Raw genomic sequence first — 14,171 nt, 5'->3', positions numbered from 1 at the left:
GAGCAAGCTAAGAATATGCACTAATGTAATGTAATGTACTATTCTAATCCTAACTCTAAACTAGGAATTACTCGATTTAATATTTTTTACATTGTCTTTTCTTTTTCATGTCGTTTAGAGTCAGGGCCGCCGATAATTGAAAATCATACTAATACTCCACTTCATTTTTGGAATTACACACTATCGCTCTTTTTTTAGAAAATGTCGCTATATTCCTAAAAATTAGATAATATTGATAAGGAATCAATCTTAATTCAGTATATTTAAAAATGTAGCTTATTCAAGCAAATAATGCTGTTTATAGGTAAATATGGGTTAATGGTATGTTTTGTTTTTGTAAAGATTTTCTCTAACCCTTCGGAAGTAGTAAGCCTTTCATAACCTAAGGTACATAATGTAATATAATTTATTTTTGCAGAGCGAACTAAACAAATATATATTAAACAAAAAATATATGAAAATTCTATGATGCTTTAAAACCTTCCACAGGGAGAAGGATGCAAAAAGGGGCCAAAGGTGTGACAATTTGAGTTGTTCATTCAAATCTCGCAAAAACAGAAATAAATGAGTTTAAACTGCCGGCAAACTCTTGTTTCAACGACTTGGTTGCTTAGCTTTTTCCGTCTTGTATGGCTAATTTCGAAACAGATGTGCAGATGCCCGCTGTGGTCGAGCGTGCAGTGTGACCCTGTCACACACAGCATAATGGCAAAAACGAAAGCTAACGGTATATGGCCAGCGTGGACTTGCCACCCCAGCTGGCCAGTGGGACCAGACCGCGCAGGAAAGCAGCCACTGGGAACACGGACCGCGGAGGAGCAGCAGTTGCGAGAGAGGCTCGCGCGCGGTCACAACTGGGCGACGGCAGCGATTGGGGCATGCAAATTATGCCAAATAGCACCATCGACAGGAGCACGAGCACGAGAAGCAGCAGCAGCAACGCCACAGCCAAAGCCATCGCCAGCGTCAACGCCGACAACCGAGCACAGAATGCAGCAGAGCACCGGAGCGGCGACGTCATCCGCAGCAGATAGCGGGATGGGGGCGACGGACCTGGTGTCCAGGTGCGGTGGCGACGGCGGGGGAGGTGGCGGGAACAGCTGCTCCGGCGGATCCAGCGACCCAGCAGCGGTGAGAGGCGTTTTTCCATGAAGTTGCCCAAATTTGTTGCTTTTCTCTTCTTGTTCTTTTGTTTTTTTTTAAGTGTTCGTGCGAGCCAGTGTGTGTATTTACGGTTTGTTTGGCCTGGCCAAAAATTATATAACTTTAAGCGGAGGCAGCGCACGCTTAGTGACACCCCCAACCCTCCTCCTACTTCTCCTCCTCCACTATCACCCATTTCGCCGCGCTGCTCTGCAAAAAGCGTTGTAAACGCGCACAACAACCGTGCGGGTGTGTGCGTCCGTCCGTGTGTACATGTGTGTGTGAGTGCGAACGTTTTATTTTCCATGCTCCTCCTCGTCTCGTTTGTTGTAATTTTCCGCAGCCAGCGCGCATGCCCCCCTCCCCCTTCCAGAACACTTTTCACACCGAAAATATTTTCGAATTGGTCCAGAAATCGCCAAAATGCTGAAATGCTAAAAACCATAAATTTAAACACCCAGAATCAGTGGATTTTAAAAAATCACAAGTTCATATTTTTACTACACTAGTTATTCTGTAAGGAATAGAGTGTTCAAAAAATGGATAACTTGCCGAAACCCCAAAGTTAAATGGATTAGCCATAAATATATAGAATATAGGAATAGAATTATAAATATTTTAAAAACCCCTCTAAATGTATCGCTAACTGCATGAAACAACGGATGAATCTTTTTGAAATGCAGATACTTGATTTATGAACCAAGTTCCAGCTAAGTGTTGCAAGTTTGGAAAATATTGAGCTGACGAAAAATATTCTCCGTGCACTTCTGCTACACGTTTTCGTATTTATTTAGTTTTTCTCGCTGGCTTGCCTAATTTTCGAAATGCGTGTATTTACACAGCGGCGCTTGTTTGTTTGCTTCTCGTTTTAATCATTTATTCGATTTCGCCATGTCCTTGCGGAGCCAACCACCCAGCCAGCCATCCACCCACCTTTGGCCCAGTTCCTTGGCGAGCTCGAGCTGCTCGCTTCCGGTGTCCCGATTCAATCGCAGCACATATTTAATTTCATTTCTGACGCCCGGCCAATTTCCCATTAACTTGAGCTAATTAATTTTGGCCAGCTGCCGTTGGTAATAATGGTTACGTCAGGCGAGGCTCGTCTATTTTTGGTCCTTAATCCTTTGCTGCTTCGCAGCGCCAGAGAGCGATAAAGAGAGGAAGAGAGAGAGAGAGAGAGGGAGAGAGTGTCCTTGCCACCCCCCAGGTTATCATTCATCTCCTGCCCCCCCGCGCTACCCATGTCTGCCCAAGAACTCAAGGACTTGTTTATTTATAACTCCGGCTCCTCCAGTTCGGGATGCCAGGCGAACCACATTCGCTATTCAGCCGGATCGCATAGTTTCCGCCTTAATTCGCTGCGCCACATCGTTCGTCTTTTGTTTATTGATTTATTCACACGCCTTCTGTTTGGTCTTCATTTCTATTTTTACCTTTATTTTTTAGCGCTTTATCGTTGTTGTGCATTAACCAAACCGAACACTCGACCACCAACTATGGCCAGGTAAGGGCTGCCATCCCATTCCATCCTACACTCCTCCATTTAAGAGGCGAAACCACTGTGGTCCTGGGCTGGAACGAAGTCACATAAGCAAAATACTTAGTTTCAATGATAACTCAAAAAACCTATAAGTAATAACTCAAAGAATGGAAGAATCGATTTTAACTATCAATTCAATATTTACGAATTTACTTAATTAATAATTAAGATACATTATCCAAATACTCCCATCACGTGGTATTATGTGGCATTTCGCACATCCCAAGTATAGTGCGCAGTGGTTTTGCTTGTACTCTGCTCGATCCTAATGGCCCCCACTCCTTGCAACTCCTTGCAGATCAACACAACGATTAGCTCCAAGCAGGCGGACGCGAGGGAGCCGCAGGAGGAGCAGGTGGCCATCCACTACTTGGCTAGCTTCCATGAGCTGTGCGTGGTGACCGCCTTGCTGCCGCTGGTGACGCTCTTCACGTGCTTCGTGACCGCCTACGTCTTCCAGTACGACGATGTCCACGAGACACATTGCCGCGTGAGTAAATGGACTCCGGGGGATCCAAGGGTATTCAGTGGACAGGATGGTGGTGATGGTGATGAATGCTTTGGGCAGGGCGCGGCGCGGCTAACTGCTCCAAATCCAGTTAGTCCCGTGGCCAACAAATCACTGTCATCCCCGCGGGAATCCCGCCGAGATTGGAGACACGCAAATCCGCTTTTCCAAACGATTCGCTGACATCGCTCCACACATGGCGGTTTTTATTTTCCCCAGCGGTCATGGATGATGAATGTTTGTTTGTGGCAGATGTACTCTGAATTGTGAATCATCCAAGAAATGGTTTGAATATTTGTAGATTTCATTTTAATAACAAGAAATTTCACCAGTGAAATATATTCCCAGTTGGCTATATCTGGCATCGTTTGCTGTGAAAAGGATATGTTCATTGTTCAAATGCACATATTTAGTACATTTTATGTTTGATTATTATTTATCATTAGATTTCACTGCAATGCGTTAACTTAGATATATTTATATGATTTTTTTGTGTTATTAATATACATTTCGATTATCAGTGGCCATAATTCATTTTCCTTGCAAGTAATTGAGAGTATTCACTTCAAGGGGAACCCGTTCGTATTCAAGAGTATCTCAAACCATACCTTCAGTCTGCATATCAATCACATTCAGTAATTATGGCATTCGTTACCAGGTCTACAACATTATACCCTCGATAAGTGCAATTACCGGCGTCAGTCCGCAGCGCTACTTCTGGCGCTTCAGCATCGCGCTCCACATCGGACCGCGAATCCCCATCGCCTTCGTCTACAAGAACTACTACCGCTCGCAGCTGCGTCGGATCAGTCCCGCCCAGGTGCCTCAGACGAGCCTGCTCATCACGCTGATCCTGGTGCTCAACTGCATCGAGATCGCGTCCCTGGGCGGCGTCACCTATATATCGAATCGCGAGAACTACCGTAGGTCCTGCCCAGACTCCTTACCGCACATCTGATCTGAGTATACCCCTTCCAGCCGTTCACGAGCGCATATTCATCACGTTCATGGTCTGCTCGCTGTGCTACATGCTGGCCACCATCAAGCTGAACAGCATCCTCAATGCCGGACAGGCGCTGAGCGAAAAGCAGCTCCTCTCCATCAAGTGGAAGAAGATCCTCTTCGCCGTCTCCATCCTGAGCACCGTCGGCCTGCTGGTGTTCTTTGCCAAACATCGCTTCTACTGTCACGACTTGGGTGGGTTTCAAATCTCTTAATGCCACTCTTAATGCCACCTCCCGATACCCGATACAGATAATGAATCTCCCTCTCTCTACTCCCACTTCTCTTGACAGCATTCAGTTGGTTCGCGTTCTTCGAGTACTTGATCGCCATCGCCAACATGCTGTTCCACTTCACCATCATCTGGGACTTCCCCTCGCAGTTCATGATGATCGTGCAGGGACCCCGCGAGAATCTCGCCCAGTATTTGAGCAACCGGCCGAAGCTGGACTAGATTCGACACGGACTAGATGCCCCCAGCGCGCCACATCTCCTCCAGTGAACAGTGCGTGCGATTCCCGTGCGAAACGTACAATTAACGAACTTCTTCAACTTTAAAACTAAGCGCTTCCATGCCGATCAACCATAGCAAACTTAGCCTTCTTCTATTTCTTCGATTCTCTTTACACTTACACTTATCAATCTAAGCCGAAAGCGAAACCAAACCAAAATCCAGAGATAAGGAACGCAATACGATACGAAACCAAAATGTTCCATAGTTCCATGATTAATATAGCTATTGAATTTAACAACAAGTATGTAAAGAATTTTGCCAGATTAGAGGGCATACCGTTCTATGTACACATTCTAAATACGTGAAATAAGTTACCTAGGGATTAAGTGCACCCAAAACAAAAGCAAAACCGAAACCGAAACCGAAACCAAAACCAAACCAAATGGATCACAGCTCGCCAGATCTCATGTCAATTTCGAATCGAATGCTAGGAGACAGCCAGGCGCGAGCAGTTTCATTTGTTAGGCAGTAAAGTAAAGTAAAATAAATAGAAGTCGCATTACTTACCACTTAGTACATATCGTTTATACAAGATGATAACGAGCAGCGGGAAATAGCCTCCTTGGGACAGGCCCTATTGGCCCCCATCCACAAAAAAAAAAAAAGAAAAAAGAACAAAAATCAAACCGCAAAGGAACAAGGACACGATTCTAATAGACGGTAATCAGACAATAGACATTAAGTGTGCGACTTTACTGCGGGCAACGAACCAGGACCTCCACAGATTCCATCCGCGCAGTGATGGCAAATGGTATTTCCCGGATAGTTTATAGCTACTCATGCACATAGTTTTAGAATCCGTCACTGATCGTGGATCGGATCGAGTAATCCGAATGGGTGTGGAGGTGCGGCTTCTGCTGCTCACGGGGTCAGAAGGTCGGTGGTATAAGTAAATGTAGCCAAGTAAACAATTGTTCTTAGCCAACTTTAATAGTGAAATGAAATTCGAAAGACGGAGCAATCCGGTGAAAACTAGAGGCCCATAGGTAACCAATTTGCAAACCAGATTAGGATCAATATATTTTGCAGCAAAGGAGATGCGTAGGTGTTTTTTTTTCCTCTATACAAGAGTACTTAGTGTAAATCGAGAAGAGTTCAAATTGATATCGCTACTTGGCCAACTTTGTGCCATATGTACACAGCAGAGTCAGGCGGAAGGTTTTATTCGATAAGTAGTACGTACGATTGCTACCCTTAGTTATGATTGCGATTGAGCATTGTACATGCGGGAGATCGACGTTTTAGATAATTACCCCGTATAGCTAAGCCAATGAAACAATTGTTAATTCTCACACAAAAACCAAATACCAACGGATACTCACTAAAAAAAGTTATACAGATTAACAACTCGAGCAAGCTCACGCCCACTCATGCGATATGTTATGCAATAGTTGAGTTGCCAGCTGCACCTCGCGATCGATCAGAATATATATATTGAATTTGAATTATTGTTAATGCTTACACGGCCTACGTTTATCCCACATTAACTATATCTATACTTATAGCTCTGTCCCGCTCCGTTTCGATTTCCCATTTCCGATTATGTGCCTCTCTCTCTTTCCCACGCCCCCAAGGATATGTACTTCCAGTCGCATCTGATCTGATCCGATCCGGGTGCGTACTATATTCATATATATATGCGCTTTATATATACTGCTCATCGGCTAATCTTCAATTATTTGATCCGGCAGATGGATGGTCACTTTTTAAAATGCAACTTTTTACCTTTGCATAACTTTTTAGGCGACACAACGTAAGAGAATTAATTAAAAATGAAATGCAAAACTTAACTATGAAATACATATGTAAACTTTGTAGCTTCCTAATTTGAATAAAGATTAATACAACTCACACGAATCTCGGACCATTTCAGGAGAGAGTAAGTTTTCATTGTGGAAGCACTTAAGTATATTTCTCGTTTTCACGTACTCTGTTAATTATTTACACTTTATAGTAGGGCATTACACATAAGTGGGGCTTCTCGAGGTGTGAGAGATGTTACATATAATACTAGCACACGAGTCAAAATTCCGAATGCGGCGAGGTCCGATTTGTGGTCAAGGTGGAGTCCGCTTCGGGTCTGGACAAAAGCGTGTGGTCAGGTCCTGTATGTTTGTATGTGCTATCATATGCAGGCGGATGCGTGGAAGGGAGCATGGTGGGGGCGATGTGCTTGGTTGGTGGATTGGACGTGATTTGTGGGCGGTGTTAGCATTTGGCTTACAATTAAAATTCAGTACGAGTCTAAAAGCTACGACCGATGCGTGAGTGTGTAAGTGGGTATGGGTATGCTTAACAATGCCTAACCTGGACAAAGGTGTGCGGCATCTCCGTGTGCGCGTGCAAAGAGGCTGTCCTTAAGTCTACGTGGTTCTTGCGATTTATTGTTGATGTTGCTGTTACTGTTGCTCCTGTACTGTGCTGTGTGGCCATCTATATCTAGTCCGGCAGATCGATGCTGACGAACGGAACCACCGGCTTGAGAATGTCATTTTTGGCCCCCTTCTTGCTCTTTTTGTCGTGCTTGTGGAACTCGTGCAGCTGCTCGCTGGCCGCCGTGCTCGTCGAGGAGGACGCTGCGTCCAGCGGCATGGACTGTGCGGCATTGCTGTGGGTTTCCGGGTGGTAGCTGATGTTGCCGTACTCCTGCAGGAACGGCATCGCGGACAACAAGAACTGGCTGAAAGACTTGCGGATGCCGAACCACCACATGTTGCCGCCCTTTGCCGAGGAGCTGAGAACTATTAGCGCCAGAATAGAGACGAGCAGCGGTGAAAAGACCACGATGTACGGGAACTTTAGCTCGCCGTCCAGCTTGTCGCAGATGACCACCTGGCGGAATAGATGGGTTAGCCATGCACTATTTTTTGGAGGGACTAGATGAGGTCTCACCTGAAAGCAGAGCAGTGGGAGCACCGTGCAGATGTTGCCCACCGCTGCGTTTAATGCCGCCTTCTTCTGCTGCAGCGAGACCTCCGGCGTACGCATCATGATGCCACAGAAGATGATGTTGTACAATACGCTGACCAGGCTCAGGCATATGACGATCCACATGGGCACAAACACTACGTCCCAGTTCCAGTAGACAAAGCGATCCAGCTTTAGCGGCAGTGAGACAAACTGAAGCGCGTTGACCGCCAGGAAGAGCTCCAGCTCGAAGGAGCGATCGTGCTTGACGGCCCACACACAGGCGCCCACACTCACCACCGAACCGAAGATCAGCGGAATGAAGACCAGCACCCACAAGTGACGGTCCGAGGTCAGCTTATCGCAGGCCAGCAGCTCAAACATCAGCAGGATCAGGTGCAGGGCCAGCGAGATGAGCATCGCTTTGAACTGGGTGTAGGCATCGCCCTCGAGCCGATAATGCGGATACCGACACCACACAATGGCTCCCACGATTGCGCCCAGGATGGCGGTGCATTTCCATATCCACAGCGGTGTGAAAATCGCCCAGTAGGGCCAATCTGGGATAAGGCATTCGATTAGACGAGGCTACTAGGCCAATAATAAGGTTAATGCCCTACATCAAATCTAGCTCAGTAATTAATAATCAAGATATTTAGCTTAGATTAGTTATTAAAATAGCGGGAGAACTGATATCCTCGTTAAGGTACCAAATTTGGATAACCCTCTATGGTCAGACGATTTCTGTAACATTGCTTTGTCCAATCTCAGATCTGCTTGGTAACCCTTCTATAATATAAATCTGGACTATTCTAATTGGTTGCTCCTTCTCTAGAAGAAGCGATGGTGCAGCGTCCACATATTTGTCTATGGGTCGTATATGGTTGTGGTATGATTGTATTTTCTTGCATCCCCGTGCTGTTTTAATTCTGGGTGACGTTGTGTATTCCAGAACTGTCACAGAAAAGTACCCACCTATGAAGTTGTCCAGGCGCAAGGCGAAGAGCGTGACAAAGATGAACAGGCTGCAGTGGACGATGAACTTGCTAAAAGAGAACATGGTCGATTATGTTTTCGATTGGGAACCAATGCGATCTGGGTGTCCGCAGTCGGAGGCTTCTCACCAGGGATTGAAGTCGCGGAACAAAGATTCCAGATTCATGTTGCTGGGGACACCATAGAGCTGTGTCAATGGCGAGCGCGACACTGGACACTTGGTAACTGGACACTAGTTGCTCGTGGGCACCCGCCGCACTGCGTCCGCTCCTGGCAGCTATCTTCGCCCGAACGAGGCTGTGTGTTATGATGGAGTGGGGGGCAGTTAGTACTCTACGCCTGGTGCCGATCTTTCACCCCTTTCCCAGCAGATATTCTGTTCTTTGTTTTATTTACACTCTTTTTTGACTGGCATTTCTGTCCCGAGATTCGATAACGATAACTCCTGCCTGCTCTGGCGATTGGCCTGACAACGACTTGACAGATGTCTGGCTAAAAGTAGCCAGATTTCCGCCTACGCTAGCCTGGTATCGATAGCTTCGATAGGCACAGGAAATGTTATCTTATTTGGAAGATTTGGAGGAAAACGAGGAACCGCTGCGGGATTCAGACTGCTGCGGCAATGGCTGCACCAATTGCATCCTCGACAACAAGCCACGGCCAAGCAAACGCGTTCTGCTGGCGGGCAAGCGGAACGTGATCCTGAGCTACACGAAGTTCCGCCTGTTGGGGCGGGAAGAGCTGGGGTCCGGACCCAATGGACAGCTGCTGCTCCTGCACTTTGCTCACGCAGCAGAGGAGGAGGATGGCGAGAGACCGGGGGACACGGTGCTTGACATCCCGCCCGGCCACCATGTGATGCTGCGCGTCGGCTGCCTGCTGCGTCCGTATTCGCCGTATTGGAGCGACTTTGTGGCCAAAGAGTTCCGCATCCTGGTGAAGCTGCAGCCGGAGGGACCAATGTCTCGGCACCTGCAAGCTGTACAGCCCGACGATCTGCTGGAATTCCGTGGTCCCATCGGGCAATACGTACACGATCCACAGCCGGCCAAGTGCATCTATATTATCGCCCAGGGAGTTGCTATTGCACCCACTCTGCCGCTGGTTCGGCAGGTGCTGGACAACGAGGAGGATATGAGTCGCCTGTGGCATTTGGTGTGCGCTCGTGACCTGCAGCATGTCTACTTTCGCGAGGAGATGCTTGAGTTCGCCCAGTTCTGGAACTACAGGAGCTGCCTCTACCTGCCGCATCAGCAGTGTGACTCCTCCGCTTGCCAGGAGGCGGGCCACTGTGCCCAGCAGTGCCCTCAGCTCCGGGACAATCTACGCTACAAGGAGACGGCAAAGGTGTCCCGATTAGATGCCGCCGAACTGGCCACCCACCTCAATCCCGCGATTCCCGGACAGCGCGTCCTCATCGTGGCTGGAGATTCAAGTTTTCAAAAGATCATCGCCCAAATAGGAACACAATCATTGGACGTAGATCCGGCAAACATTTATATGCTGTAATTGCCGGGAGAAACTGTAGATGCTTATAAATATTTGATATTGTTTATGAATTTGTGATCGTACAAGTTTTACCGAGAGTTCTATATTTTTTATACCCGCTACTCGTAGAGTAAAAGGGTAAACTAGATTCGTTGTAAAATATGTAACAGGCAAAAGGAAGCGTTTGCGATCGTATAAAGTATATATATTCTTGATCTGGATCAATAGCCGAGTCGATCTGACCATGTCCGTCTGGAACTATAAAAGTTAGAACTCTGAGATCCAGCATACAGATTCTATAGACAAACACGCAGCGCAAGTTTGTTGACCCATGTTGTCACGCCCACTCTAACGCCCACAAACCGCACAAAACTGTCACTACCACACTTTTGAAAATTGTTTAGATTTTTCTTCGTTTTATTGTTTGTCTTGCGAATTTATAGTATCTGTATACCAAAAACGCTGTGGCCACGCCCATCCTTTCACCAAAAAAAAAGCCCACACTTTTTGTAAAGTAATGTATGTATATATTGGTATGCCTATGCTTTAAAATTTTATGTAAAACCTGGAAAAGCTGCCACATAGGTAGCAGTAAACTTGTTTAATTCCAATTAATAAATTTAAAAATAAATAAATAAAAAAAAGAGAAAAATCCCACGGAATCCTACGGAATAAATATCTATGTTTTTGGCCATCCAGGTACCTCTAATGACCGAATACTTGGATCTTGAAGTCATGTCGCTGTCGGCCAATCATTTACTTTGTTTCATTTACTTTGATACCAAAAGTATCGATGCGGATTAAATTGCCCTTAAAAAGCCGACTGGATCGTAGGTTTCCGCAGTAATTAATATAATTGACCATCTGGTCACTGGATTCTGGGTGGTTTGTATCGAAAGGAACATTGTCAACATCTTATTTGACCTCCTTTGTCCATGACATGGTTATGATTCCATTTGACTATCAGTGACCCAATCTCATTCAAGTCATCCCAAGTGGATGATATTTTCAGGAATCACCCCATTCCCAGTTGTAGTAATCTGAACACCAAACTAAGAAGGCGCAAGTGTGGTGCGGACTAGTGCATACCCTGTACCTTGATTTCGAGAAACAAATGTGTCCGTGCCTTAACATTTCACTGGCTAGTTTATATTCAATATATTCGGTGCCTGATCCTGGGCCCTAATTGGTGCAGAGCTTTTTGATTGTTTCCCCCATGACTAATTAATATAAAATAATTTAAATTAATTACAAACAATAAGAAATATACTGTATACCAGCGAATTCAGTTTTATTTTGAAGCAAGCTTTGTGTTACAAGACAAATACAAAAAAAAAGAAGTAATTTGAGTTATATATTGTGATCTGATTCAAAGTATTTTAATGATGGCTGGGAGATCGCTCTAATTATATTATAAATTTTTGGGCTTCGGAGTTTTTTAGTCCTGTAGCTTCAAGCACGTAATGAAGTCAATGAGTAGCTTGTCGTGCACATGTTTGATGTGCTCGACAGGCACGGCTTCCCCAACTGGGGATCCCTTCCAGGTGACGATGAAGTAAACCGTGTCACCAAACATGTAGCTGTACAGCGGACCAACCGAGCATTCCTAGGCGGCACCCATGTGCTTTGGTGACGGCGTCGAACCGGCCTCCTCGGGTTTTTTCTTTGTCGGCTCTCCCTCCTCCTGCTCTTCTTCTTCCTGCTCTTCATCCTCCTCCTCTTCTTCTTCCTGCTCTTCATCCTCCTCCTGCTCTTCCTCTTCCTGCTCTTCCTCCTCCATCTCGTCCTCCTCCAGCTCTTCCTCTTCCTGCTCTTCATCCTCCTCCTCTTCTTCTTCCTGCTCTTCATCCTCCTCCTCTTCTTCTTTCTGCTCTTCATCCTCCTCCTCTTCTTCTTCCTGCTCTTCATCCTCCTCCTCTTCTTCTTCCTGCTCTTCATCCTCCTCCTCTTCCTCCTGCTCTTCCTGCTCCTGGTCTTTTTCTTCCTCCTCCTCCTTTTCCTGATCCTGCTCTTTCTCTTGGGACTCCAGTTGGGTCTTATTGGAATTGCTGCCGCCAGCGCCACCAAGATTCCCTGAGTCGCAGCCACTAGCGCTCAATTCCAGCTCTGCCTGTTGTACATCCAACTCTTGGGACTCCAGTTGGGTCTTATTGGAATTGCTGCCGCCAGCGCCACCAAGATTCCCTGAGTCGCAGCCACTAGCGCTCAATTCCAGCTCTGCCTGTTGTACATCCATCTCGACGAGCAGCCGAACCAGCTCTCCGCGGGCCGGATCGTCGACTCGCATGCGCTTTGGTGGCGGTGAAGAACCGGCCTCCTCAGATTTCTTCTTTGCCGGCTTTTCCTTCTCCTGCTCTTTCTCCTCCTGCTTGTCCTCTTCCGCGGGGGAACCACCTGCGGTGTTGTTGAGGCTGTTTTCTTTCTCCGACATCGTTTAGCAATAAAGTTCTCTTGAAAAAGTAAGCCAAATAAATTCACGTGCAATCGTAAAATGTAAAATGACAGCCGAAATGACAAGTTTCCTATAGCAGGTGCTGCCAACTCGTGTGGATTACGTTTATTAAAAAAAATAGAACATTAATATTTTCAAACTCTGGCAGCGCTTTAGATTCAAATCATAGGTTGGTCTTTGGCCAAGCGGCATGTGCGTCTAAAACTAAGTTATCGGACTTCTCCGGCGATTGCTTAAGTTCTGGTGGCGGTCCCATCAAGTGGGCGTACTTGGCCAGGTACGGAGTCAGCAGCTCCATGGGCAGGGGGAAGATGATGGTGGAGTTCTTCTCGGCGGAGATGCTGCTCAGGGTTTGCAAGTAGCGCAGCTGTGGTGACATGGAATTCGAATGGTAATCAGTGCTCAACGGTTGATTTTTCTAGGACAACACCCACCTGCAAGGCCGATGGACTGGCGGAGATGACGTCGGAGGCCTCCTTGAGCGCTGTGGCGGACTTTTTCTCACCCTCGGCGGCAATCACCTTGGCACGAGCATCACGAGCGGCCTCCGCCTCGGCGGCCATGGCGCGCTGCATGGAAACGGGCAGGGAGACGTCCTTGCTGCCAGCGGATGAAGAGCATACAACGTACACATGTGAAGAAGTACTGATCTGATCTGGGATGGCAAATGTCAGGCTACTTACATCTCAACGCGCTCCACCATGACGCCCCAGGGCTCGGTGGCCTCGTCCAAGGTGGCCTGCATGTTGTGGGCCAGGGTTTCGCGCTCGGTTAGCAGCTCGGACAGGTTGCGAGTGCCGACGATGTTTCGGAGCGTGGTGGCCGCCAGGAGGCGGGTGGACATGCTGTAGTCCTCGACCTGGATGACCGCGTAAAGGGGATCACTGATGCGATAGTAGACCACCGCGTCCACGGTGACCGTCACGGAATCCTTCGTCAGACCAAGTCCGACTAAGACCATCGGACAGTGAACAAACTAAAATGTCTATTGACGAAATTAGATTCCAAGACGCGCATGAACTCGAACAAGTCCAACCTAATTATTACGAGCAACAGTATTTTAACCAAAATCAGTAAAATCCGTATCAAAATCATGGCTTCATTAATGAAGGGCAACAACAAGTCCAATTTGTACAAATTAATAACAAACAAACCCAAAATAATTCTGAACTAAACGAAAATTTTCGGTTAACAGCCCCGGACAACACGAATATGTCGCAGCGTTGGCATTTTCTTGCTCCTGATCTTCCATATTAGCAAATAAACCTTTCGAGTGAAGCGAATTCCAACCGGCGTGCGCGACTGTCTGTATGCAACTGATCGTATTTTCTACGCATCGATCTATCCTTTACACACGCTAGCTGGACTACACTTGGCGACAGCGCGACAACGCTGTCGCCTCACTCGTAACGGTACTTTGGCGCCAGTCATATTCTACGTTGTAGTCAAATTCTAAGAATGTCCTCACAATATACCAAACTCATTGCGCAGCTGCGTCTTGCAAGCACAGTGGTCAAACCATGCTAATAATATGACAGACACGTACAGTGGTCAAAATACATTCGTAATGCGACACGGCCTTCCTGACATAATACACGTCCTCGTGTGTTGTCTTAAATCT

General features: G+C 46.7%; 5 protein-coding genes across 7 annotated transcripts; 2 read left to right on the top strand and 3 right to left on the bottom strand.

Moving 5' to 3' along the window:
* The first annotated feature begins 785 nt into the window (after positions 1–785).
* On the top strand, positions 786–5,312 carry LOC117148844 (post-GPI attachment to proteins factor 2-like). 2 transcript variants are annotated; one of them, XM_033316498.1, is made up of 6 exons: positions 903–1,131; positions 2,590–2,647; positions 2,982–3,173; positions 3,850–4,114; positions 4,170–4,388; positions 4,487–5,312. In XM_033316498.1, the coding sequence occupies exons 5-6, from the start codon at positions 4,199–4,201 to the stop codon at positions 4,645–4,647; spliced, it is 351 nt and encodes a 116-aa protein (XP_033172389.1). In that variant the 5' UTR covers positions 903–1,131; positions 2,590–2,647; positions 2,982–3,173; positions 3,850–4,114; positions 4,170–4,198; the 3' UTR covers positions 4,648–5,312. The 2 variants fall into 2 exon arrangements, with proteins under 2 accessions (XP_033172388.1, XP_033172389.1); XM_033316497.1 differs by lacking the exon at positions 2,590–2,647 and having other exon boundaries at positions 786–1,131.
* Positions 5,313–6,587: 1,275 nt separating this feature from the next.
* LOC117148839 (transmembrane protein 185B) lies at positions 6,588–9,073 on the bottom strand. Of its 2 annotated transcripts, XR_004459942.1 has the most exons (5): positions 8,739–9,073; positions 8,590–8,660; positions 7,600–8,174; positions 7,015–7,539; positions 6,588–6,958 (listed from the first exon to the last, which is right to left on the bottom strand). XR_004459942.1 is itself a non-coding variant. In XM_033316493.1 (4 exons), the coding sequence occupies exons 1-4, from the start codon at positions 8,774–8,776 to the stop codon at positions 7,147–7,149; spliced, it is 1,077 nt and encodes a 358-aa protein (XP_033172384.1). In that variant the 5' UTR covers positions 8,777–9,073; the 3' UTR covers positions 6,588–7,146. The 2 variants fall into 2 exon arrangements, 1 of the variants encoding a protein (XP_033172384.1); XM_033316493.1 differs by having other exon boundaries at positions 6,588–7,539.
* Positions 9,074–9,138: 65 nt separating this feature from the next.
* Positions 9,139–10,459, top strand: LOC117148841 (NADH-cytochrome b5 reductase-like). The gene has a single exon (XM_033316495.1). It carries the CDS (start codon positions 9,166–9,168, stop codon positions 10,117–10,119), a length of 954 nt encoding a protein of 317 aa, XP_033172386.1. The 5' UTR covers positions 9,139–9,165; the 3' UTR covers positions 10,120–10,459.
* Positions 10,460–11,380: 921 nt separating this feature from the next.
* On the bottom strand, positions 11,381–12,529 carry LOC117147211 (histone H3.v1). Its single transcript, XM_033314024.1, is given in 2 exon segments — positions 11,381–11,857; positions 12,218–12,529. Coding segments are annotated over 2 exon segments (633 nt in total). The 3' UTR covers positions 11,381–11,536.
* A 56-nt stretch (positions 12,530–12,585) lies between these two features.
* LOC117148842 (mechanosensory protein 2-like) lies at positions 12,586–13,541 on the bottom strand. The gene is made up of 3 exons (XM_033316496.1): positions 13,234–13,541; positions 12,985–13,150; positions 12,586–12,917 (listed from the first exon to the last, which is right to left on the bottom strand). The coding sequence occupies exons 1-3, from the start codon at positions 13,509–13,511 to the stop codon at positions 12,714–12,716; spliced, it is 648 nt and encodes a 215-aa protein (XP_033172387.1). The 5' UTR covers positions 13,512–13,541; the 3' UTR covers positions 12,586–12,713.
* Between the last annotated feature and the right edge of the window lie 630 nt (positions 13,542–14,171).

Source organism: Drosophila mauritiana, chromosome X, assembly GCF_004382145.1.
Source record: "Drosophila mauritiana strain mau12 chromosome X, ASM438214v1, whole genome shotgun sequence".
NCBI lineage: Eukaryota > Metazoa > Arthropoda > Insecta > Diptera > Drosophilidae > Drosophila > Drosophila mauritiana.
This window is presented reverse-complemented; position numbering and strand designations above follow the sequence as displayed.